Genomic DNA, 27348 nt, shown 5'->3' with positions numbered 1-27348 from the left:
TTTGCCGAACGCAAAGCTGTGAGCTTTCTCCAATGCCCTCTGCCCAGTCCTCTGCTCATCGTTATCACTTCGCCAACTTGCTTTCTGCATGAACGATGATATTTTGCTTCACAAGCAAACAGATCTGTCCCTCTGATTCTAGTGGGAAGTTTTTCATTTCTTCGTATTTCAGTTTTTTTTCTATATCTTGCCAGCCTCCAAACTCGAAACCACTGAGACCTTCAGTGGTCCAGTTTCTTTTTGATTTGATTTTCTTGCGTTTTTCAGAGTTGCAGAATGTGCAATCAGGTGTGAAGAGCATATTGTCTCCAGATTTTCTATTAGGTCTAGATGTGGACTCCTGTTGATCTTCCTTGAGCGCAAGCCGATTCAAGTTCATGGTGAATCTCTTGAAGCATTCCCGATGATAGCCATGATTTTGAGATAGCTCATCGGGAATTTGGTTACAGATGTTTGTCATTATGTAAGGTGAAGTCAATGGTTCAGCAAGTCTCCTGTGTTTTATATCTTGTAGTTTAGCCAGTGTTCTCGGCATCCTCTTTGGAAGAGAAGAGTGTGACTTCCCCATATTTGTCTGATTTCAATCTAGGCACATGAACCACACACACTGGACGCAGGCATGTTGACGCCGGAGTACTATCCCTCCTCAGCTTCTTAGAGGGTTGGCCCCATTTAGAGTCAGGTTCTCGGTCCGACATCCTTCAGACTCTCAGATCACACATGCCTGGAAAGTAGTCTCAATGAGTGAATGTAGATCAGATGAATCTGATTACCTATGTATATACATTCTAATTTTCTTCTATGACCTTAACAATTAAAAGGATGCTTAGCTTCACAGTACTTTACTTTTTTATTGTCTTATTATTAGATTATGTTCTGGTCACTGTAATCTGTACTGTGAACAACCAACAATATTAAAATGTCACACTTTGGCTGAAGGAAATGTATAAATGGGAATGGAACAAACTGGAGCCATGCAAACAAAAATTTTTTGGCTTGTTTCTGTCTCAAATTTCTCAGAATTGATCAGAGATAGCTTGTCAGAAAGACCACGAATGGCCTCCTTGACCTGAAAAACAAGTTTAGATACCAAAATTATGATTCTACGACAATTAGAAGCAGAGATACGATGAAAACCACAATTTTACGAACCGCTTCTGACCCATAGACGCGGTTGGCGATATCAATGAAAATATGTAAAAATTGCATAATGCATCCCAGTTTATACACTGTTACCAGTCAATTTCAGATAATGGACATGCTTAAGCTTCAGAAAAAAAGTAGTTTCGCTCTGCCATTTGGGGAATACATGGGGAAGGGTACTGGGTGGCCTTGTATGGGAGAGCTCCACACACACAGTTCTCTTGAATAGAGAGGAGTCAAAGGCACCTCGTCTCATCAACTCCTCTCCTCTTACAAGAAGTCTTACACTTCTGAAATTCCTTCGCAATGTTGCATCTCTTTTTATCTTCAATCGATATTTTCATGCTGACTGCTCTTCTGCAATTACTAACTGCATGCCTCCCCACCTCCCGTTCTTCCCCTCACATAACCTTTCACTCCTGCTCATCTCTATTCTGTTCAAATATCTTATGCAAGAGGCAACCAGCATCTTCATTCCTTTATCTCTTCCTTCGTCTGTATTTCTTCCTACCTATAATTTAAACTCTTTTAAGAGGAGAGTATCAAGACACTTCTCCACCCGAGATTGGTCTCTCTTCTAGTTTTTAGTTAGGTTTTCTTTGGTTGGAGCAGCTTCTAGCGGGCATTTTTGTTTATGTTTTTTTTTTCTGTTGAACTTTTCCTCTTGCTGTAAAAAAAAAGGGAGAAATTTAAATATACGTCATTGGAATAACGACCCCCCAAAAAGATATATTATGATGATATATATTCATTGCATGAAGATAGGAGATAATATGCAAATAACTTGGTCATTTTTAGCACGTTATACTATCATTCAGTAAACCAAAACTATTATTTAGGTCCTCCAATACACTAAAGAATCCCTTAATGACACCCACTTGAGGGTGTGATCCACGACGCTGTAGGGGTCAGAGGCCGGGCCCATCTTACATGAGCCGGCCGGATGCCACGTTGTCTTGACCATGTGGCGCACGTAACACGCCCAGTAAGAATTTGACTCGGGTACCTCCCGTTCACATCCCGGCAGTGGCTGCATTTAGGGATATATTATGTTATGATTTATTGGTGTCTTTGGCCGTGTGAAAGATAGCTATACAGCCAAACTGTATATATGTAATGATATATATTTTTTTTAGTCAAAAGGAATTATATATAATATTTCAGGCACGTGCTCACCTGGTTGTGGAATCTAGCACCGAGTTCCTCCCGTAGTGCAGGTGTGTTGCCTACAGCTATGGCAAACTTAATGCCTAAGAACAGAGAGAAGAATATATTATTATGTAATGTACTTTGTTTATTAAATAAAAAAAGAGTTAATACATAAATGAAAATATATGTGCATGAAATTAACGGTTATGGCAGCACACACACACACACACACACACACACACACACACACACACATGAACAAACACACATTGTAGCGTAATACAGGAACCAAACAACTCTACACAAGCCTTGGAGCTGGTAGGCTTCTAACAAGTAGGTGGTTATGTAATAACTGTATTTCGCAAGAAATATTTCATTCCAAAATGTAACTTTTTTTTTTTAGTATTATTTTTGTGTGCAAAATATTTTATAAACAATAAAATCAGAAAATGAAAATACTTTCGTGTTTTATAAAACAACGGCCAGGCGTCACCAACTAACTAACAGGTTGCATACGCCCGCGGGCGCATTGCTTCACTCACTCGCCGCCTCTACTTTCGACACTTCCCACCGAACAAGCTTCCACGCAGCTATCCTATCCATTCCAAGTCCCTCCTGGCAGAATCATCGATTTGCACCGGCTATGAGTTACGTAGTCGCCACTTGGTCTCCTCCACTCAGAGTTGTCTCATATAGAAACAACCTTATGAGCAGGATCGACGCTCGGGAAGCGTGCCACATGCCGCTATAGCCTGAGTTGATGTTAACGGATTAGGCTGGTAACATACCTCATTTCAGTTTCATCAAATAGTCGTTGGTTCGACATGAAGTCATTCCAGGGATTCCCTATGATCATCCGAAGCCACTTGGTACCAAAGGAATTGGCACGCTACTCCAAGTCACAATTCAGTTTCCTTGTCTTGCAGCAAAACAATAATAAGGCAGGGAGCACAAGCGACTTAGAGATTCGAATCATTGTCCGGCTGTATAGATATCGACAATGCCATATACTCGTGCTGAATGAATCCATAACACCGTGGGCTAAACAATTTCGTCGAGTGACTTTCGGGTAAGACCCACCTTTGTTATGCGATACACTAGCAAGGTATGCGAAATTTTGGTGACCTTGAGATCCTCACCACATGTATAAACAGACTGAACGGCTGAATCTATATTTTGGCCCAGGAGACATTCAGTCCCAGCGGCTTCGCCTCCTCATACAGCACTTCGATAGTCAACACCAGGACCTCCAGCGATTCCATTATAATATATAAGTACAGCATCATCAGTAAAAACAAGGTCAGCGACACTGATGTTGCCAACAGATGCTCCTCAACGACTTTAATCTACAACTTTGCCTAATTCCGGGTCCAAGCAAGTGTTGATAAGTGATGCAGCAAGAACGCACCTCTGGCTCACTCCTGAATTAAAAAGGAAGCCTGAAACGCCTTTCTCACTCATCACAACACTCTCACTCCCAAGGTATAGGCCAGTCATCGCATTAATAATTATTGTAGGGAGCACACAGACATGCAGAATGTTCTAGAGTGCCTCACGATGAACTTAGTCAAAATCCTTCGTGTGACTGACACAAGCTGTGACTAGCCCTGTCGAAACCCACGTCGGCGCTCCACAAGGACGCGAAGTGCTAGGATCCAGGTAATAGATGACTTGCCGGGAATCTGGATTGCTCTGGACTCTGAACAAATTAAACCGAATTCGCCTCAGCAGCAGATGAGCGAGCATTTAGCCAGGCACACTGAGCAGTGTAATGCCACGGTAATTGTTGCAGTCCTCTCGGTCCACTTTCCCTTTCCAGACAGAGACAACCAACACCCTTTACGGTCAAGAAGAATGGCACCGAACTGCTACACGGCAGACAGCACCGCAAGCAACCCATGAATCATGACCTCACCTCCGGCTGTCAGTACCTCCGCATTGATGTTGCAGACTTCATCTGCTTTTCCACCCTTTAACTTCCTCACAACCTCTCTTACCTCCGCTAGAAAGTGTGGAGTTTCGCCTATTGATGGACTAGAGGCCGTCATCTGCCACCCAGCCTGAAGGCACTGTCCACTTGAGGGTTCTGCCGTGCACAACTGCCCAAATTACTCGGCCAACGAGCCCGGTACTAATCCGCATCTAATACTATCTACCCATAAGTCGTTTGAATAGTACTTGTCTGAGATGTAGCTTTGGAGCGAAGTTTCTTCATAGCTTGAAATACAAGCATAAAGCCCTGTCCCGTGAATCTTTAGGTACGACTGACATGACAGCGCATCATATTAGTGAGTGAGTGACAATGGGAGCAGGTGGACGTTTAATTTGTGCGCTCCTGACACTGCTGTTTCGACAATGGCGAGAAGTAAGGGGCAGGACTCTGAGAGACGTGTGTTGTGTCTGTGAAGACTATTCAGGCGATAAGTGGGTTGCATTCTGTTTGTGCCCTAAGTGGTGTCATGCGAAGTGTGCTCATATGACAGGGGTCAAGCAGGATAATATACCCAAAATAAACTGGGTGTGTTCGCCATGCTTACACGAAGCATCTTTAGCATCCAACATTGTGGAAAAATTGGATGAATTTAAGAAAGAATCATCTAAAGAAATATTAGTTGTGAAAGATGAAGTTGAAACTCGGGCACTCAGTGTGAAGAGAAGTTGGGCGAGGTGGCGGAAGTGCTTTTCGCTGACAAGACAGAGTCGTCTGGCGCTAGCTGGGCTGATGTAGCAAAGCGGAGGAGGAAGAAGCATCATATTTTCGTGAAGGCCTCTGATCAAGATAAAAAGGCTACTGAGATGAAAAATTAAGTTTCCCAGGCATTACAAGGCATTCAGATTACTGATTCAAGATTCACGAATGGAGGTAACATTGTTATGATCCTTGATGATGAGAATATAAGGAATGAAGCAGCTCAGAAATTATAAAATGTAGAGCAAGTTAGCACAAAAAGTGTGGGAAAATTAAGGCCAAAGATCATGCTCTGCAATGTGCATAAGGAGGAGACCGGGGAAAAGATAATTGATACATTGTTAAATAGGAATGAGTTCCTACACTCGATTCCAGGAGTTGAGGGGAAAATTGAGAAGATTTTCATTAAGCCTGCTGCTGGTGGCACAATGCACTATATGTTGGAATGTGACCCAACTGTTAGACAGCTGATCCACAAGCATCATGACATGATAAAACTAGATTGGGGAGTGTATACTTTGAGAGAAATATACCATGCAATCATATGTTATCATTGTCAAAGATACGGCCATCTAGAGGCCAATTGTATCGCCAAGAACAATGGAAGAGCCCCAAAATGTTTCAAATGTGCTGGAGATCATAAGTCAAAGGAGTGCTCCATGGCTGAGAAGAAAATAATACATTCTATGAGGTACAAGAAGCCTGAAATCAACCACTCAGCGAATGACCAGTGTTGTGTAGTCCTTTAGACTGAATTTAAGAAAATTCGTAACATAACCGATTATGACTATTTTAATTGGTATTTGAGACTCGAAGATAAATAGAGTGTTAAATGTTCAGTGAGTTGGAAATAATCTTTGGACATTAGATTGTGACACTATAAAGAAAATACAGATAAATGGAAAATGAAATAATGGATGTTTGCGATACTGTAAAAAGGAAAGATATTGTGATTGGTACGAACCAAAATAGTGCGAAGTGACTATAATGATGCCAAGTTTATTAAAATGACATCAGTAGGCTATCCATGGAAGCAATTAAGGCTCACTCACTCACTACGACGTTGTAAATAAGTGCATATCGAGGATTATTGTTGAGGCTATCATCATAATTGTTTACGGCCCCTGCGGGGCGCTGCGCTGGCAGTGGAGCCGTCCCTGAAACCTCATCAATGGTAAACACTATTAGGGTAAAACCCGGCACCAAACAGGTGTACATTCCAACCTATAGACTTCACCACAGTCAAAGGCAAATTGTTCTTTACTTATTCAGTTATTCAGCATCGCGAATTTTAGGTCCCAGGGGCAAAGTGATTAAATTTTCAGTAGTCTTGATCTTAGCGGTTAGTGGCAGGTATCCCTGTCAGCTGAATCCGAAAAAAAAGAGAGAGAAATTACAGCCTTTAGTACCCCTAGCGGTCATTTTGAGTTGCTAAATGTCTGCACCAGTTACCATCTAATTCTAAAGGATTATTTACACATTATTCTTCAATATGATAGACAATGGAGTCTATGCATATTCAGATTATTTAATAATCTTTAGCATGATAGTGACAGTCATCCTGCTAAGTTAGAAGCTGTTCTTCTTAAGAGGGGGTTGTAAAAGCCCCAAATCCCATGTAAAATTGCTTATGTTCTAAGTGTAACTCCTCCCTTATTTATTGACAAATGTCTTTCATTTAAAAAGCATTCTAATCAAGAAGGATAGGAGATTAAAGTTTGCTATCGTTTGGTTTTATACAATAGTACAATTTTTTTTTTAAAGCTCGATGATTTTTTTTTTTTTTTTTTTTTAAGTGCACCCACTATGGTTTTGAGAAATCAAGCGATGAAGTTGAAACAGTTAGTGTACTTTACCTATTACAGCTAGGGACTTGAAATTCACAGCATAAATACATCAGGATATGAAGAAAAAACAGACATGGTTTCCTTTACTTACTGTCATTGGTTGTGTACACAGGCTGCTTTGTTTACCTAAGGTCAGGTTTTTGTACGGGGTCACAAATCCAGGTACTCGAATTCTATCATATTACGCCATATGTCAAAGTAAAAAATAGTGTTCTACTGTGTAAAATCAATGAAATATAATGTAAAAGACATCTGATGCGGATACATAGATTTTTTTGTTGGATTTATGAAGAAAATATGATATATATAGTTTTTTCACGGATAAATACGAGAAAATATTAGTGAGTGCAAAAAAAAATCCATTTTCTTAGCTAGTGGTGTGAGAGACCCTTTGAGTTTCATGGCAGACCAAGAAAAAAAAAACCTAAAATAAAATTGAGGTGAAAACATCGATTGCAACCCAGTGGCGCCACATAAGCTCATTGAAGGACGTTGCATTGCATTGCATTGCATGTTGCATAACACATATTTATTATTATTTGAGAGGTAGAAGACTATCATTATGAGGAGGAGAGCTGATGAGACGAAGAGCCTTTGATTCCACTCTGTCAAGGAGAGCTGTGTGACTGGACTCCCCCCATACATGAGATGCATACTCCATACGAAGGCGGACAAGGCCCCTGTAAATGAACAGCAACTGTGCGGGGGAGAAGAACTGGCGGAGACGGTACAGAACGCCCAGCCTCGAGGAAGCTGATTTAGTAAGAGATGAGATATGAAGTTTCCAGTTGAGATTTTGAGTTAAGGATAAACCGAGGATGTTTAGTGTTGACGAAGGTGATAGCTGGGTGTTGTCAAAGAATAGGGGATAGTTGTTTGGAAGATTGTGTCGAGTGGATAGGTGAAGAAACTGTGTTTTTGAGGCGTTGAAGGACACCAGGTTCCTCTTGCCCCAATCGAAAATAATAGTAAGGTCTGAGGCTAAGCGTTATGCAGCTTCCAGCCTTGAGTCGTTAAATTCGTGTAGGGTAGGTCTTCTATTAAAAGAAGTTGAGTAATGCAGAGTGGAATCATCGGCGTAGGAATGGATAGGACAGTTCGTTTTGGAAAGAAGAACCTCAATGAGCAACAGAAAGAGAGTGGGAGATAGAACAGAACCCTGTGGGACACCACTGTTAATAGGTTTAGGGGAAGAACAGTGACCGTCTACCACAGAAGAAATAGAACGGTCAGAAAGGAAACTGGAGAAAACAGTGCAGAGAGAAGGATAGAAACCGTAGGAGGGTAGTTTGGAAAGCAAAGATTTGCTAAGTTTTCCTTCAAGGATGATGTAGGGAGACAAGCATATGGACCCATGTGTGTGTGTGTGTGTGTGTGTGTGTGTGTGTGTGAGAGAGAGAGAGAGGCGGGGCTGTCGAGAAGGAGTGGGAATTATAAATCCCTTTAGAGGCGGAAGGGAGGGAGGCAGGGAAGAGGGGGAGATTAGGAAGTGGTGCAGAGAGGAATTTACTGGCTGTGTGTGTGTGTGTGTGTGTGTGTAACAAAAACGAGAGAGAGAGAGAGAGAGAGAGAGAGAGAGAGAGAGAGAGAGAGAGAGAGAGAGAGAGAGAGAGAGAGATTCAGTTTAGAGAGTAAGAAGATCGCCAGTAGAATGCCCCATGCGGAACCCATACTGGCGATCAAAAATAAAGTCAGAAATGGAAAGGTGCTTTTGAATCTTCCGGTTAAGGATTGATTCAAAAGCTTTAGATATACAGGAAAGTAAAGTTATAGGGTTCCTTTGTTTGAGGGATTGAAACGGTCATTCTTCTTAGGCACAGGCTGTATGAAGGCGTATTTCCAGCAGGAAGGAAAGGTAGATGTTGATAGGCAGAGACGAAAGGGTTTGACCAGGCAGGGTGTCAGCACGGAAGCACAGTTTTTAAGGACAATAGGAGGCACCCCATCATGTCCATAAGCCTTCTGAGAGTTGAGGCCAGAGAGGGCATAGAAAACATCATTATGAAGAATCTTAATAACAGGCATAAAGAAAACAGAGGAGGGATGAGTAGGAGAAATATGCCCAGAATCGTCCAGAGTGGAGTTACATAACGTTTGAGAGAAGAGTTCAGCCTTAGAGATAGATGAGACAGCGGTGCTGCCGTCAGGGTTAAGGAGAGGAGGGAAAGATGAAGAAGTGAAATCCGAAGATATATTTTTGGCTAGATGCCAGAAGTCCTGAGAAGAAATAGAAAAAAAGCAAAGTTTTGACATTTCCTATGAATGAAAGAGCTTTTGGTAAGTCGAAGAATAGATTTGGCACGACTCCGGGCAGAAATGTAAAGATCATGGTTAGCAGGAGTGCGAAGGCTCTGGAAGCTTTTGTGAGCTGCCTCTTTATCTTTGATAGCACGAGATCAAGCGTGATTAAACTATGGCTTTTAGCATGGAGAGTAGAGAAAGTACGTGGAATATGTGCCTCCATTCCGGAGACAATCACCTCTGTGATGCGCTGGGCACACACAGAGGGGTCTCTCTCCTGGAAGCAGTAATCATTCCACGGGAAATCTGAAAAGTACATCGCCAGGTCGTCCACACCGAACTGAAGCAAAATGCCAGACGCATCGCCTCTTCAGTGCGTCCAGAGGGCGTAGAGGAGCGACATGGCAGGATACAAAAAGTAAGGTTGTGATCGGAGTAGCCCAAAGGAGAGAACAGTTTGACAAAGTAAGTAGAAGGGTTAGAGGTCAGGAAGAGTTCTAGTATGTTGGGCCTGTGTCAAAGACGGTCAGGAATACGTATAAGGTGCTGAATCAACTGCTCTAGATCACTGAGGAGAGCAAAGCTGTAGGTTTGTTCACCAGGCTGGTCAGTGAAAGAGGATTAAAGCCAAAGCTGGTGGTGAACATTGAAATATCCCAAGATGGAGATTTCAACGAAGGGAGAGTGGATCAACATGTGCTCCACTTTAGAGTTCAAGTAGTCAAAGCATTTGACATAGTTAGTAGAGTTAGGTGAGAGATAAACAACACATAATTTTATGTATTTAGTAATAGAATGACAATGAAGTCTTAGGCAGATGGTGAAAAATTCAGAAGAGTCAAGGTCGTGGCCACGAGAGTAAGTGATGTCGTTGCGCACGTAGGGGTCTCATCCAGCTTTGGATTGAAATTTAGGATAGAGATAGCAAGGGTGGGTTCACACGGGACACTTTTTAGTGGTCAGTATCCGCCACAAAAAGTGGCCACCACAAAAAAAATGGTCGCCATGAAAAATGGTGAGTAGGTGCACCCTGCACACGAGCCACTCGGTGGCGGCCACTAATGAGGTCAGTATGTGGGGTTATGGATCTCGTAAAGGTAGTAGCTGTCTGTGCTCTCTTGGCCAAAAGTGCAGAAGAAAGTACTGGGTTCACCCCATAGTTAGCAAATAACAGATTACTGCGTGTTGCATTCCACATCATTTGCAAAGCTAAAAGAGCACCCTAATAATTGTTTTGACTACTTCAGGAAGTCACAGGACAGCTTTGATCATATGACAGTAATTGGTCCACGTATAACACGGCAGGACATCAACATGAGGAAATGTGTGCCAGTAGAAGATATCTCGAGACTTGCGGTAATCTTAATGTAAGACTGAACATGCCGAATATAAAGTTACATTAGATGTATTTTTTTTACCTGATTCAGCAGTCTTTGCGGTTACATAACATTTCCACTTTCTACTTCCGGGACCTGATTCATCATGCCCTGAACACAAGTTATGCGTGAAGGTCATACTTATACATCATTATGACAGTTAAAATTCATAAACTCAGTGTCAAGACATAGGGAAATTGGCGGGTAGAAGGGTGGTGTCCGTCGATAGTGGTTCGTGTGCACGCTGCCATTTGAAACAACAGTATCTATCGCTGGCCACAGTGGCGTGGTCGGAAAAAATGCCCGCCACAACTCGCCACTGTTTTGTGGCGACCACAAACAAATGGCCCGTGTGCATGTACCCATAGAGATGTGTGTGTTCTATTTTGACCATTATTTTGTGGCGGCCACTGACCACTAAAAAGTGGCTCGTGTGAATCCAGCCTAAGCGGGAATAGAGTAAAGAGACAGTAGCCGCCGAAACCTGTGTTTCGGTGAGAAAGAGAAGGTGAGGTTTAGAGGAGGAGAGATGGTGTTCCACAGATTGGAAATGTTGCAGAAATTGATAAGAAAGAGGTCTGAGGAGTTATCAAGACACCTCTCAAGTCGGCAGCCAAGAGGGGAGTCCTCTTTGGGGGAATGTGTGCTCCCCCCAGCCGGGAACTCCGAGGCAATGCTAATTTTCGCCATGTTTAATCTGTAAAATTTCGGGAGATGGTGTGTATGTTGTGTGAATGTAGTGTGGTGTGGAGGGAAACGGAAAGTGAGAACATGGGAAGGGTCTTTGGAGGGCTTCAGCACCCTCCTCGTTTCCCAAATATACCTCACCGGGAGTGGCTAACGCCCGTTTCGGTGGGTGGATCAATTACGTAGGCTAATAATGAAAGAACAAAGTCCATTTATTTTATATGGATCAGTGTACGTCGTATGCTAAGCATGAAAGAGGAGAGCATTGTCTTTGATATGGATCAATTATGTAGGCTTATCATGAAAGAACAAATAATTTTCTTTGATCTCGTCAAATTTCGTAGGCTAAGCATGAAGGAGGAAAGCATTTTCTTTGACATAGATAAATTACGGACGTGCGCCGAAGTTTCTATTCCCGATAACTCGGAAGTGCGTTTTTTGGATTGAGAAGGACATTTCAGTTATGTTACAACGAATTTTGGTTTGGACTGGTGATTCTTAAGATTAACCTATATTTCACCCCCAAATTCGTATTTATTTTTATTTATTTTAGTATTCATGACCAAAAAAAAAAGGAATGGAGCTTCATTAGTAAAATTGTCTACTTGAAACGTTTACTCTAGTTAACCTTTCAATAGATACAAAGAGAAAACTCGTTTCAAAGGACGATTTAACGGAAAGCTCAAGTAAAATAACCTGTTGATTATCCATATTCTTTTTGTTACCATCAAAAGTATATAAGCATTTTATTCAGGAATTACAGGAGTAATGCATGACTACAAAAGGTTTGTTGCATAAATGTGCCAAAGCAATGGAATGAATTGTGAGGTTACCAACAGGAGTAAACTATACAACGCCCCCAAAACCCTATTGTCTCAGAGTCCACTGTCGACCTCTTGAATTCAGCTGACAGATAAGATAGTCTCTGATACTCCGAGAGGCCCAGGTTGGTCTAGGCACCCACACGGGGAGTCCGACGGAGATTAACCCAGGGCCTGGCTTGATAGGCTTCTGTCTCGCTTGCACCACCCTAGCGGTCCCCAAGAAAAGGGGGTGGGTGTGGTTGGCAGGGCACTGTCGCTCCCATACCACCCCGTCCCCCCAGACATGGCAGAGTACTGGATGCAATACACGTCTAGGAGAATTTACTCCTATGCCCTTACCAACCAAGGAGACCTACGAGGGGACGTTGATCGTTGGGCCTATGAATCCAACAGCTCCATGGACAGGAGACTATACGCACCCACCACTTGACATTGTGATATCCACTTGGTTCATAGCCAGGTAAACTAGCCGTCTGACCTCTCTGAGCCAAGAGAGGTCGCTCGTCTTTGCTCATTTTGTCGTGGCCGTCTCTAGCTGGCACCAAAACAACAGTAGGCTACAAACATACTTGCACCATTGATTGAAGATTTGATTGTCATGTAAATCTTCATTCTTAGTGTGGATGCTTTTCCCCAGTCATTGTAAGCGAAGTAATCTCGGTTTGGTTGTGCTCGGGAACGGGAAGGGGTATTACTTTAAATGATTGGAAGAAATATGCGAATGTTTGCTTGCTCCTCATCCCATTCCTTCTGTTTTTACAATTGTTTCCCAAGATTTTTGTTTCCCAAGCTGTGTTTTCTGGGATGGAAGTCTCGCTTTTTCTTTCAGCCTATTCATATATGGGTATCTTTCTAGTTACTTCCATGACGAATATTTCTATCGGCAAGAGAACATGCATGTGCAGGCATTTTCTTATTATTAGCATATAAAATTCAAAATGTCCGTGCCAAGTCAGGTGATGCTTTCATACCTCTGGAAGGACCTCAAGCATTTAGTGAGTATCAAATTCATTAAATATCCATATTTCTGTTACAAATAGCAGGTGATGTCACTTCTTCAGACTTCGTGAGATTTCATATTTATCTATAGGCTAATATTTCAGGGAGGCATAACTTATATAATTCCATTTAATTTTACTGGTAAAAGAGCATTTGTGAATGTTTATTATGCTAGAATTTGACGATTGTATAAATCAGAATCCATAGCATTATAACCAAAGTGTGCATAAATATATATAAAAAAAATAAGCACATACTCTGATTAAGCACTATACTGTTTCGTTGAGTCTTGGCACATGCTCGGCCATTTTTGGATGGTCCTATTGATTATATTATTACCCTACCTTGACAGACTGGCTAACACCAGGCAGACAGAGATTCAAGCCCCTCTTTTGACTAAAGGTTATTCCACTTATGCTGAGCAGTAACTGTCCGCTTTGAGCCAAGGAAATTGATGTATGGGGTGTGTTAGGTCCCAATATAACTTACAGATCAGTTAATCGAACTCCAAAGCTCTCTACGAGATGGTATTGGCTGGCAATCACGAATCTAGCACATAATCAGATCGTGACAAACTACACACACACACACACACACACACACACACACACACACACACACACACACACACATATAAACAAACTTGACCACTGACCTCGTACGAGCGTGGTGACATCATCAGGGTGACTCAAGTAGTTAGGGTCAATAAGGGGCGGGTCTCTGGGGTCACGTGACTTAAGCTTGACTGTTCCGCGGCTCTTTGGACGGGTCAGCATCGGGCCTACCGTGAACCCCTCAAGGCCAATCAATGACTTGTAATATTTACTGAACAGCTGTGGAAGATTGATAATTAGAGATAAGGCATTGAAGAAAGGAAAAGCGATGTCTAGAACGACCGTGCTAAAAAAAAGGGAATCATTGCACGATATAAAAAAAACAATTAAATATATTTTCAGGTTGGGACAAAGTTCTGCAGTAGAGAAAGAAAAGAGGTTTGTTCAGATGCTATTAGACGAATATGAATTAATAATTTATAAAATTATCTTTAAAAAAGCAGCTCTTCTTTCCCCATTAGGCGACCATATTTAGCCATCCATGAGAAAGTTACGCTTCCTCCCCAACTTCAGCTTCACGAAAATCATATATATTGTAAATTTAAAAAAAAATATTGGTACCTACCTGACACGGTACACGGTACCTACCTGAGCGGCCCAGCTCCACTCGACTATCCTCTTGCTCCTCCCTATACTGTTCAAACCCCTTATGCAAGAGTTAACCAGCATATCCATTCTTTCATCCCTTTCACTGGTAAACTCTGGAACATCCTTCCTTCGTCTGTATTTTCTCCTGCCTATGACTTGTCCTCTTTCAAGAGAAGTGTATCAAGACACCTCTCCATCCGAAATTGACCTCTCTTTTGGCTACTCTATCCAATCTTCTGTTGTGAGAGCGGCAAGTAGCGGGCTTTTTTTTTTCTACACTCTTTTTGTTGCCCTTGTGTCTATTTTTTTATTGTGTATATATATATATATATATATATATATATATATATATATATATATATATATATATATATATATATATATATATATATATATATATATATATATATATATATATATATATATATATATATATATATATATATATATATATATATATATATATATATATATATATATATATATATATATATATATATATATATATATATATATATATATATATATATATATATATATATATATATATATATATATATATATATATATATATATATATATATATATATATATATATTTTTCATTCAAAAAATTATATTTCAGCCACCCATGAACAAAAGAAAATCGTTTAAATATTTTGTAATATTCATTGTCATGTTGTTTTCTCTTGATCTAGTCTATACTCGTTCTATAGTTATATTACGTACCTCTCTCGTGAAGCCAATGCCATCTGTGATGAAGAGGCCGTAGTCAAAAACTGGAGTTCCAGACACGAAGAGGTACTGCAACTCAGGCCAGTACGGGTCCCCTTCCTCGGAAACACCCCAAGCGTTCACCTCAACACCTAACGGGCAGCTGAGTGGCCCTGGAAATAACAGCTTTTGTAAAGGTGCTTTCAGATTTGATGCGACTAATATGATGATGGACAATTATAGTAATTGCAATAATAGTAGTAGCAGCATCAGTAGTAGTAGTAGTAGTAGTAGTAGTAATGATAATAGTAGTAGTAGTAGCAGTAGTAGTAGAAGTTGTACTTCTAGTAATATATGTAGTAATAATAGTAGTAGCAGTAGTAGTAGCAGCAGCAGCAGCAGCAGTAGTAGTAGTAGTAGTAGTAGCCACTACATTTATCATCAAAGAAATTGTCACCCTGTTAAATAACTACATCCAGAACACACAACTGGCGCCCCTATCCTTGAAAATTGTATTCACTCTCCCCCATCTCTTCCTCCAAAAAGCACACCCAAAAACCAAACAAGCCGAAAATATCGAGGCATTAAGAAGGCGAGTTGCCTTGTGGCAAACTAACGAGTTAGATGCCCTCCTTGGAGAAGCCAGAGCCATACAGGAGAGGCTCCCCGGACCCCAACAAAACAACACCTCCACAGAAGACAGGGCCCGGAAGTTTGCAGACAAAATGCGACAAGGCAACATTGCGTCTGTAACACGAGCCTTGTCAGAAAATTCCACACGGGGTGTGCTTCCACTCACCAGGGACACGATTAATCAACTCAAGGAAAAACATCCTCCACCGAGTGACCTGAAGGGACTGAGACTGGCAGGATGTCACCAACCACCGAATCCAGTTATATACGAAAGGATAACAGGAGAGATGGTGTGGAAGAATGCCCTCCAGACTCGTGGCAGCGCGGGGCCCTCAGGACTTGATGCACGGGGATGGCGAAGCTTGCTGAGCAGCGCCAACTTTGGCTTTGGTGACTTGCGCAACACCATTGCAGCACTGACAAGAAAACTCGCCTCCTCCAGTTGCCACTATGTGGACGCCCTGACGGCATGCCGCCTCATTCCCCTGGACAAGAGGCCGGGATGCAGGCCTATAGGAGTCGGAGAAGTCCTACGGCGCATCGTAGGCAAATGCATCATGGCTGTCGTCAAAGAAGATGTGAGAATGGCAGCAGGGAACCTCCAAGTTTGTGCGGGGCAGCAGGCAGGAGGAGAAGCAGCAGTCCATGCCATGCGGAGATATATGACCACGTGGAGTGCGAAGCAGTGCTTCTTGTTGACGCCAAAATACTTTCAACACAATAAATAGAAAGACTATGATACACAACATTAAAACCAAGTGCCCTAGCTTATCTATGTATGTCGAAAACACCTATACATACCCGACCGACTTATACATAAATAGCCACAGTGGAAAAGTGAAAGTGTTAAAATCATCTGAGAGAACAACACAATGTGACATAATAGCCATGGCTATGTGCGCCCTGGGCCTATCAGTTCTCCAAAATGAAATCGCGTTCGCAGAAACACGGGTGAAACAGATAGACCAAACAGAAATAAGAGATATTAAAAGAAAAATCTCAGAAGAAAGGCAACAGGCCCAAAAAGACGAGCTGGACCGTCTTACACACCACCTGTCCACAGAAATGGGTAGAAAAATACACACAGCACAGGAGGCAGGCGCCTCTAACTAGCTAACGTCATTACCAATCAGAGCAAAGGGCTTCAGCCTCAACAAACAAGAATTTGTCGACGCCATTGCTCTGAGATATGGCTGGCCGATTGAGGGACTGCTTGATCTCTGTGCATGTGGATCACCAAATGATGTCACCCACACGATGACATGTAAAAAAGGAGGCTTCGTCTCTATTCGACACGATGAAGTGAGGGATCTGACAGCCAGCATGCTCGGGGAGATATGCCAAGACGTCACTACCGAGCCGGCACTGCTTCCCCTGGACGGCGAACACCTTCGGTACAGGACAGCCAATACCTCACAGGAGGCACGGGTTGATGTAAGTGCCCGCGGATTCTGGGTGCGCGGACAGCGGGCGTTCATGGACATCCGCATATTCGACCCGATGGCTGCCTGTCACCGTGAGCTGCCCCTGCAAGCCGCCCACCACAGGAACGAGCAGGAGAAGACAAAGGCATACGGTGAAATAATCCAACATGTGGATAAGGGCAGCCTCACCCCCCTCGTCTTCACCACATCCGGTGGGATGGGTCCCAGGGCCCAATGCTTCTACGCACGCCTCGCGGAACTAATATCAGAAAAGAAGCATCAGCCAAGGAGCCACGTTGTCGCCTGGATGAGGTGTCGCCTCTCGTTCTCCCTGCTCAGGTCGGCCATCCCATGTCTCAGGGGCACCAGACACTCTTGCCCAAAAGCCACCAACATCTCCAATATGGACTATGAAGCCACAGTGGTGGAGAGTGACATTAGGGTGGGTCGGGAGTGACTTGAGTAGGGAAGGAAAGGGGGATCTGGACGTAATAGATGATAGGTGATTTAGTGCTAGGTAGTATTAGTGATATGGTTGGATGCCACAGTCATTAGCGAACAGAGTTGGGGCTAATGATCTCCAAGCTATGGAACCCTCCATGATTATGTGTCGGGAAAATAAACATGGGTGGAGGTATCATTTATGTAGTAGAGAAAAAAGTAGTAGTAGTAGTAGTAGTAGTAGTAGTAGTAGTAATAGTAGTAGTAGTTGTAGTAGTAGAAGTCGTAGTAATAGTAACGCATAATTGTAGTAATAATAGTAGTAGTAGTAGTAGTAGTAGTAGTAGTAGTAGTTGTAGGAGTAGGGGTAGTTGTAGTAATACATACTAGTAGTAATGGTACCTGTAATAGTGGTATTATTATTATTATTATTATTATTATTATTATTATTATTATTATTAGTAGTAGTAGTAGTAGTAGTAGAAGTAGTAGTAGTAGTAGTAGTAGTAGTAGTAGTAGTAGTAGCTCTGTTAGCTTAAAAGAACAATATGTTTAATAATGTTTATAATTCTAAATAAAGATGATTGTCGGCCAGTCATTGGCGGGCTGGGGCCAATTAATTGCTTTGTGAAAGACTATGAGGAAAGATACCTCTCACAACGCAACTCTAATGGATGGACGACGCCTTAGAGTAGTAATAGGAACAGGGGTAGTTGTAGTAATACATAATAGTTGTAATGGTACTTGTAATAGTGGTATTATTGTTATTATTAGTTGTAGTAGCAATAGTAGTAGTAGTAGTAGAAGTAGTAGTAGTAGTAGTAGTAGTAGTATGGGTAGGCGGTGGCCGAAGTGATAGTGTACTGGACCCACATTCGCCGCGTGATGGACGACGCGGGTTCGAATCCTCACGCAACCACTCGGATTTTTCGGTCACCGCCGAGTGGCTTAAAACTACCCACATGCTGTCCTGAAGACCACCCATCAACCCGGACTCTAGAGGAAGCCGTCCAAGCGAATCAAGTACGAGTTCCGGGGGGCAGCATGAGCCAATGCAAGATGGCGCCACTATAAACACTCGCCTGCGCCAGAACGGGCTGGGCCGACCATCAGGCCCCACCTGGAAGAAGCCTTGGGCTTCTTCCATAAGAATAGTAGTAATAATTATAATAATAATAATAATAATAATAATAATAATAATAATACCGTAATTATAATAATAATAATAATAATAATAATAATAATAATAATAATAATTATAATAATAATAATAGTAATAATACTGTATCGATAATGATAATAACGATATTAATATTATAAACATTAGCAGTGGTGGCCGAGTGTTCACTGTGCCGACGTGACGTAGTGATCCCGAAGACCTAGGTTTCAGTTCCACAACAAGTCGCTAACAAGTCTTAACCATCGCCGAGTGGCTGAGCGGTTACCGTGCCGGCGCTGAGTCCAAGAGCATGCGGGTTCGCGTCCCACCCCTGCCAAAAGCTGGGATATTTCATTCATCGCCGAGCGGTCTAAGACTATCTACATATTCTCTTGAAGACTACATACGTATGAACCCGGATTCTAGATTCCCTCTCTAAAGAGAGGATCAAAGATGAGCTCCGAGGGGGCAGTAAAATGGCGCTACCATACACACTTGCCTGCGCTATAACAGGCTGGGACCGACCATCAGGCCTCACTAAGAAATCCTACCGACGCCAAAGGCAAAAACGTAAACAAAAAGAAAAAAAAATGCGGCCAAGATCTTCAATCAATCCTAACTTCAGCGACTTCTGTAAAGAGAACATCGGTGGGTAGCATGGGCCAAGTAAAAATCATTCATTACGTCAGAAACTTATATAAAATTCGCCTGTGCCGCTAACGGACTGGGTTCATTCATGAGGCCCTTCAAGAGAGGTAGTAGTAGCGTAGAGAGAAAGTTATCAAATGGGGACACTACAGTGGTAGAATCCGCAGTATTTTTTTTTTTTTTTTACAGTGAAGGAAGCAATCCAAGGGCAAAAACAAATGAAAACAAAATAAAGCCAGCTAAGTGACTTTATATATTGAAGTAGAATATCCAAATGAGAGGTTAGTTTCTGGTGGAGAGGTATCTTGATAGCCCTTTCTTGAAAGAGAATAAGTCATAGGCAGGAGGAAATGCAGACAAAGGAAGGCTGTTCCGGAGTTTACCAGTGAAAGGAATGAAAACATGTAATTGCTGGTTAACTCTTATATAAGGGATTTGGACAGTGTAGAATACATACATAGGAATACATAGGAAGAACAGACCCCAGAAGACCTGGCGGTCTATGGCGAGGTTGTCTGTTTACTACCGCTACTACTAGTAATCTACGTGTTGTAGGACAGGATAGAATAGATGAAGGCTCCTCCCACCCACCTTTCCTCCGGCATCGTGCCGGCAGGAAATAGTTGGAAGAGAAATGTGCCTTTAAGGAAGAAAGGGACATGGAAATTTTACGCTAAAGAGAGAAATAAGAGGAAACTACTACCCTTAACTTACGCTACAGGTGACCTAAGCTGTGGGGGAAATTATTAAATCGTCAGGTTGGGGCCGTGCTGCAGTCTGCCTGAAACATACGAAAAGGGTCAGTAAAATCTAATATCCCTGAAGTACTTATCCAATGTAGACTTGAAGCTATTGATACTCTGTGCACTAACTACTGACGGTGGGAGTCTATTCCCAGTGACCGACGACTCTATTATTGAAATAACTTCTGCTCGCCAATGTGTTACATCTAGTTCCCTTTAACTTCATACCGTTGCTGCGTGTTATTGTGTTGGGGTCTCTCTGAAATAGACTTTCTGGGTTAATGTTTTCGAATCTATTAAGGATTTTGAAAACTTCGATTAAGTCCCCTCTTACCCTTCGCTTTTTTTAGGAAAACATATATACACGCTTTAAACGCTCGGCATACGCCAAGTTCCGGAACGCTGGAATTTTTTTGGTTGCTCGTCTCTGTATCTTTTCTAGCAAAATTTGATCTTTGATATAATTCGGTAACCAGAACTGGACAGCGTATTCTAGATGTGGTCCTACAAATGCTGAATATAATCTCTTCATAAGTTCGGGTGATTTATAATCAAAGTTTCTTGAGATTAGTCCTAACATCATATTGGCTTTTTTACTCGCCGCAGTACATTGATCGCCCATTTTGAGAGTGTTACTGATAATTAGACCAATATGTTTTTCTTGTTTTACTTCGCTGAGCTCATGTCCTTGAATCTGATATTTAAAGTTAGGGTTCTTTTCACCTATGTGCATTACTTTACATTTATCTAAGTTGAAACACATTTGCCACCTGTCGCTCCAATCGGCAAGTCTTGTTAAATTTGATTGAATATCCTCGCAATTTTTACTGTTCGTTATCGTACCTCCTAATTTGGTGTCATCAGCGAATTTGGCTACTTTTGATAGGATATCAGTTTCTAAATCATTCACCTAAATAATGAATAGTGTTGGCCCCAGGACCGATCCTTGTGGCACGCCACTGGTTACGGGTTGCCAGTCGGGTGCTTCACCATTGAGAACTACAAGCCGTTGTCTATCTGTGAGCCAGTCATCAATCCATGCGCACAGATGGTCACTTATACCGTGGGAACGCAGTTTTGAAATAAGCCTAACGTGGGGAACTTTATCGAACGCTTTCTGAAAGTCTAGGTAAATTATGTCATATGGGGCTCGGGCGTCCAAGCTGGAGTATACGTCATTGAAGAAAATTAATAAGTTGGTGAGGCAAGGTCAGTTACTACGAAATCCGTGCTGATTATCAGTTATCAAATCATTTGTTTCGAGGAACATGATCACTTTATCCCTAATTATTTTTTCGAATAGTTTAATTAGGACAGACGTAAGGCTGATAGGACGATAATTACTGGCTTGTTTTTTTATCTCTTTTTTTGTTTTTAAAGATCGGGGTAACATTGGCTCTTTTTCCACGCAAGAGGCACGCTTGCCTGTGCTAATGACCTGTTGAACATTAACATTATAGGTAATTCTAGCTGTTGACTTCATTCTCTTAATAGGCGAGGAGATAAATTGTCGGGACCCGGAGATTTATTTAGATCAATTTTTTGCAGGTACGCACGCACTTCACTGATATCAATTTCGGTCAACGTAAGCTTATGCTCTTCGGGGCCTTAGAAAATATTCCTCGGGGCGGGGATCGATGTTATGTTCTCTTTTGTAAATACGCTACTGAAAGTTGAGTTGAGGACCGACGCCATGCCTTTATCATCGCTAACTGTGTCGCCATTTTCTAATAGTGGGCCGATATTATTTTTAATAGCTTTTTTATTTCTTATGTAACTGAAAAATAATCTAGGATTCGTCTTAGCCTCAAGTGTTATTTTCATCTCATACTCGCGTTTCTGTTTTCTGATTTTCTTTTCGCACTCTCTCTTGATGTTGATTTAATTAGTATAATCCTGTGAATTGTTTGCCAGTTTATATTTCTTATACAATTTTATTTTTTCGACGCTGATTTTCTGTAGGGAATTAGTCATCCACAACGGCTTGTGGTTCTCTGTCCTTCGTGGCTTAAGTGGGATGAATTTATTTACGCTCCCTGAGATTTGTACAGTGAAACGGTCATACATTTCTTCAACGCTGACGTTATTATGCAAATAGTTCCAATTTACTGATGCTAAGTCTTTTCTTAGGTCCATAAAATTCGCTTTACTATAGTTAGGTATTAAAAGTGAGTTTTTTTTCTGAAGAGCTAGAGTAAAAACGGGTGCAGAGGGGCCGCGGGAGGGTGGATGCAGTAGTATTGGTAATTGTAGTAGTAATTGTTGTTGTAGTAGTAGTAATAGTAGTAGCAGATGAAGAAGCAGCAGCAGCAGCAACAACAATAGTTGTAGTTGTCCTCTTCGTCGCTGTTGTCTTCGCCGTCGTCATAGTTGTAGTAATAGTAGCAGTAGTAGTAGTAGTAGTAGTAGCAGTAACAGTTGTAGGAATAGTAGTTGTAGTAGTAATTGTAGTAGCAGTAGTAATAATAGTAGTAGTAATTGTAGCAACAATGTAAAAAAAAAAAGTAATTAAACTAAGATAAAGAAGTAATAAAAATGGTACCTTAGAGTAAGATAAAGCTGAGGTCATGCGCTTTAATTGGGTTTAACCTCAGTGCTCATCTCTGTCATTACTTATTGATCCTGTGGCGTAAAATATCTCATTACTTTGGGACACATGATCTGTGTGACAACAGGATTACCTCAGTTACCTTCTAAAGATTCACCTATCGACTAGCTTGAGAGAATATGAACAGCAGTGTGGGTCCAACTGACCGTGAGGCGTGGAAATCGTTTCACTTTTTTTTTTTTTTTTTTTTTACAGAAAAGGAGACAGATCAAGGGCGTGAAAAAAAAACAATAATAAAAAAAAACGCTACATACTGCTCCTGAATAGAGTACAGAGGAATGGCCAAAAAGAGAGGTCAATTTCGGGAGGAGAGTTGTCCTGATACCCTCCTCTTGAAAGAGTTCAAGTCGTAGGCAGGAGGAAATATAGATGAAGGAAGATTGTTCCTGAGTTTGCCAATGTGAGGGTTGAAAAAGTGAAGATGCCGGTTAACTCTTGCATAAGGGGTTTGGGCAGTATAGGGATGAGCTTGATTAGAAAGTCGTTTTAGGCAAGGCCGCGAGAGGGGGGGAGGCATGCAGTTAGCAAGTTCAGAAGAGCAGTCAGCGTGAACATATCGATAGAAGGTAGAAAGAGAGGCAACATCGCCATGGAATTTAAGAGGTAGAAGGCTATCAGTAAGAGGAGAGCTGATGAGACAAAGAGAGTTAGACTCCACTCTGTCCAATATAGCTGTGTGAGAGGAGACCCCCCACACATGAGATGCATACTCCATACGAGGGCAGACAAGGCCCCTGTATATGGATAGCAACTGTGCTGGGGAGAAGAACTGGCGGAGGCGATACAGAACGCCCAACCTCGAGGAAGATGATTTAGTGAGAGAGGAGATGTGAAGTTTGCAGTTAAGATTGTGTCGAGTTAGTAGGGGGAGAAATTGAGTTTTTGAGGCATTGAAGGACACAAGGTTCCTTCTACTCCAATCGGAAATGATAGCAAGGTCTGAGGTTAAGCGTTCTGCAGCCTCCAGTCTGGAGTCATGCACTTCCTGTTCGGATGTCTTTCTATTGAAAGAAATTGAATAATGAAGAGTGGAATCGTCGGCGTATGAGTGGAGAGGACAGTTTGTTATGGAAAAAAGATCATTGATGAATAGCAGGAAGAGAGTGGGTGATAGGACAGAGCCCTGTGGAACAGCACTGTTAATAGGTATAGGGGAAGAACAGTGACCGTTTACCACCGCAGAATTAGAACGTCCGGAAAGGAAACTGGAGATAAAGGAACAGAGAGAGGGATAGAATCCGGAAGAGGGCAGTTTAGAAAGCAAAGACTTGTGCCAGACTCTATCGAAGGCTTTTGATATGTCTAGCGCAACAGAGAAGGTTTCACTGAAACGGCTCAGAGAAGGTGACCAAGAGTCAGTTAAGAGGGCAAAAAGATGGCCAGTAGAATGTCCCTTTCGGAACCCATACTGGCGATCAGATTGAAGGTTAGAAGTGGAAAGGTGCTTTTGAATCTTCCGGTTAAGGATTGATTTAAAAGCTTTAGATAGACAGGAAAATAAAGCTATAGGGCGGTAATTTGAGGGATTGGAACGGTCACCCTTCTAAGGTACAGGCTGTACGAAGACGTACTTCCAGCAGGAAGGAAAGGTAGATGTTGACAGGCAGAGACAAAAGAGTTTGACCAGAGAGGGTGTAAGCACGGAAGCACAGTTTTCAAGGACAATAGGAGGCACTCCATCAGGTCCATAAGCCTTCTGAGAGTTGAGGCCAGAGAGGGCATAGAAAACATCATTATGAAGAATCTTAATAACAGGCATAAAGGAGTCAGAGGGGGGATGAGTAGGAGGAATATGCCCAGAATCGTCCAGGGTGGAGTTTTTACAGAAAGTTTGAGCGAAAAGTTCAGCCTTAGAGATAGATGAAACGGCGGTGCTGACGTCAGGGTTAAGGAGAGGAGGGAAAGGGGAAGAAGTGAAATTGGAGGATATCTTTGGCTAGGTGCCAGAAGTCACGGGAAGAAGTAGAAAATGCAATGTTTTGACATTTTCTGTTCATGAAAGAGCTTTTAGTAAGTTGAAGTAAGTTGAGGCAAGGAGGTTAAATAATCGTTTCAATTAAACTTCTTAAACATTCAAATTGACTCTAAAAAGACCGAACGGTCGCTCCCTCCCTTAAAACCGAGTCACCTACAGCTGCCCACCACCCCAATCTAGAAACGACCAGAACAGAAGGAGACGTTGGCCCGGACCCCACCTAACATGGAATCGTTCTTCCTTAGAAGGTTATCCCGCAAGGCTTTCTTGCGGTAGAACGCACCGGGCGGTGACGTCCAGCAGTAGGAAACCGCGAACGTCAAGCCGCCCGGTGTCGTGTTTCTCTGCGTCCTCCTATTTCTGGCCGTCCGTTTTATTGACAAACCAAAAGGCGGATTGCTATGAGCACGGATCCGTGTACGCAGCTGGTAGTGTGAGACAATTTTGTTTTTAGAAAATAGCAAGATGTTATTTCCCTTAAACTTACTGCTGAATCATTGCATGAGGGCTATTTTTTGGTCCTCTACTTCACCCATTACAAAACAGAACGCTGTATTGGATTCATTAATGTTTTCCTATGAAAGAATAGAACAAACACTGGGGGGACAGCCATGTACACCTGATCAGCTGTATACACGGATCCGTACGTGTTCATAGCAAGTTTGTATACAAAACGGACGGCCAAAAATAGGAGGACGCGGAGAAACACGACACCGGCTCCATTGTGTTGAATGCTGGGTAATGGCGATCCGTGAGCGGCACGCGAACCCATCACCCGCAAAGGCAGGCAAGGTCGGTGCCGCGGTATATTTACCCGGTGCCGCACCATGCAGGTTCGATCGATTATATGTTTGGTTAATATGCAGGAGTAGGCGTGCCCTGTGAATCTCACGGGACATATATTTCATATTGTTTATGCCTCAATGTGTTCAGGATAACCTATTGAGCATCGGAATATTATAAAAATGTTCAAATTGGAATAATAACATACATAATTGGAAGCACCACCAATCGCCCCCCACCCCCTGCGCTGCAGCTCGCCACCCACTGATTGCGGATAGTGGATTCACCAAAGACAAGCTTTGAGCTAACAAAATATAGTCTGATCATCCTCGAACAATTTATTTCCTTTCAAATACCTACAATTCATTTCATTGCAGGTACATAAAATGATATGTAACACTGAATGTGCCTATACATACGGATTTTTGATAAAGCGCTGTATGTAAATAACATGGGTAGCCTAGCTTAATATTCGAAATAGCCTAGCCTCACATTCAACAGTTAACATTTAGCCTACTAAATACCCCCCACAAATAGGTTTTGTACTGGTTTTCGTAGAAAAAGAAAAAAAAAAAACTATTTCCACGGAAAAGGTATTCTGTGTCTTGAAAATAATACGCCTACTTCTGCTTCATCCGTAATGATCTGCCAATACGGGCAAAGGCATGGTACACGTAGTGTTTCTCCCATACATTTATATGTTGCGCTCCATGGATTTATCGCAGTCAGGCTGCACCTGGGAATAATAAAAGACTAAGTCTATGCTAACGATTAGCGTACTCCAGTCGCACGGAATTGATTTGCCAAGTGCATTTCAACGGATAGTACTCGCAGCATCTCTTCCTGACTTATAGTCCTCCCGCACCATGGAGGGGCTAGTTCCAGGGCTAGACAATTTTATATCGCGACAGCCTCGGGCCGCAACCCCAAACCCTTGGCCCTAAGTCGGACCGAGGATACCTGACTTTAATTCCTTCAGCCCCACAGGGGCTCTAGGGACCCGCTCGCCTTCTCCAAAGGGCCCAGAATCCTCTACCACAATCCCGTCTGGGTCCAGGAAGTCATCAGTGTTTTCATGCTAGAATTCGCACCGGACTAATCGGGCCGCTCTCGTCATTAACCCTGTGGGGTTCTTGAAAGACCTGGATTTCCGAAGATTTCGAAGATTCACAGCAATAAAAAAATATATAAAAACATATCTGGAATTTGAGATATCAGACTCACAGCCACTTCTCGTCTTTATATTTACCGACCAAACTGCTGATAATGCCTCCTTCATATCATTATACTCACGAGAGCCCTCATCCAATCTATGAATCACCTCCAAAGCTTTGCCTTCAAAAAGACTTATGAATTGAACACGCTTGGTGACCTCATCATACTGCATTAGGTTTGCGGCTTCCTCAAACAGCGTTATAAAAAATCTCTATCTTATCACCTTCCTCGAAATGATTAAGCTTTAGCTTTGGGGAAACTACTGTATTATTATGAGAGTTAGTACCACCATTCCCATTATTCGCCGCCTGTAGCTCGGCTAGTTTTACTGAATGTGCCTCCTTTTCTAGCTCTCTCAGCTTCCAGTTTCCGTAATTCTAGCTGGTGTTGCCCCTTTCTCCTTTTCTCTCTCTCTCTTGCGCTGTGAGTATGTACTCTTTGGTTTCCTTAGTATTTAACCCTATCTCTTCCGCTTCCTGTTTCCACTGTGATACAGACATCTTGCTAGTACCTACTTCACGAGCCTAACAGCCAATGCTTAGTCCTATGGAGTGCGAGGTCTGGTCTCTTGTCCGGGCCCCAATTAATGTGGGGTTCTTGAAAGACCTGGACCGCCGAAGATTTCGAGGATTCACAGCAATAAAAAAATAAAAAATATCTGGAATTTGAGATATCAGACTCACAGCCCCTTCTCGTCTTTATTTTTATCGACCCGACCTGTCACACTCACATAGGGATAAGCAAAAACCAGCTGTATCCTACTCTTAAGTTTATTTAATCACACAAACAAGAAAATATACTGGAATGAGGAGTTCAGTCATTAATCCATGCACACAGCTAGCTAGCTAA

General features: G+C 42.2%; 1 protein-coding gene across 1 annotated transcript in view; it reads right to left on the bottom strand.

The window, feature by feature from the left end:
- LOC126996804 (glucose dehydrogenase [FAD, quinone]-like) overlaps window positions 1-27348 on the bottom strand; it is a 161504-nt gene that overhangs the window by 10430 nt on the left and 123726 nt on the right. The window contains exons 10-13 of the mRNA XM_050857666.1: window positions 14886-15043; window positions 13611-13788; window positions 2320-2393; window positions 2022-2173 (exon numbers count right to left, since the gene is read on the bottom strand). Of these exons, the coding sequence (XP_050713623.1) occupies window positions 2022-2173; window positions 2320-2393; window positions 13611-13788; window positions 14886-15043 (562 nt within the window). The remainder of the gene's footprint in view (window positions 1-2021; window positions 2174-2319; window positions 2394-13610; window positions 13789-14885; window positions 15044-27348) is intronic.

Source organism: Eriocheir sinensis, chromosome 11 (genome assembly GCF_024679095.1).
Source record: "Eriocheir sinensis breed Jianghai 21 chromosome 11, ASM2467909v1, whole genome shotgun sequence".
Lineage (NCBI taxonomy): Eukaryota > Metazoa > Arthropoda > Malacostraca > Decapoda > Varunidae > Eriocheir > Eriocheir sinensis.
Note: the sequence above shows the minus strand (reverse complement) of the source record. Positions and strands in the feature narration are given on the sequence as shown.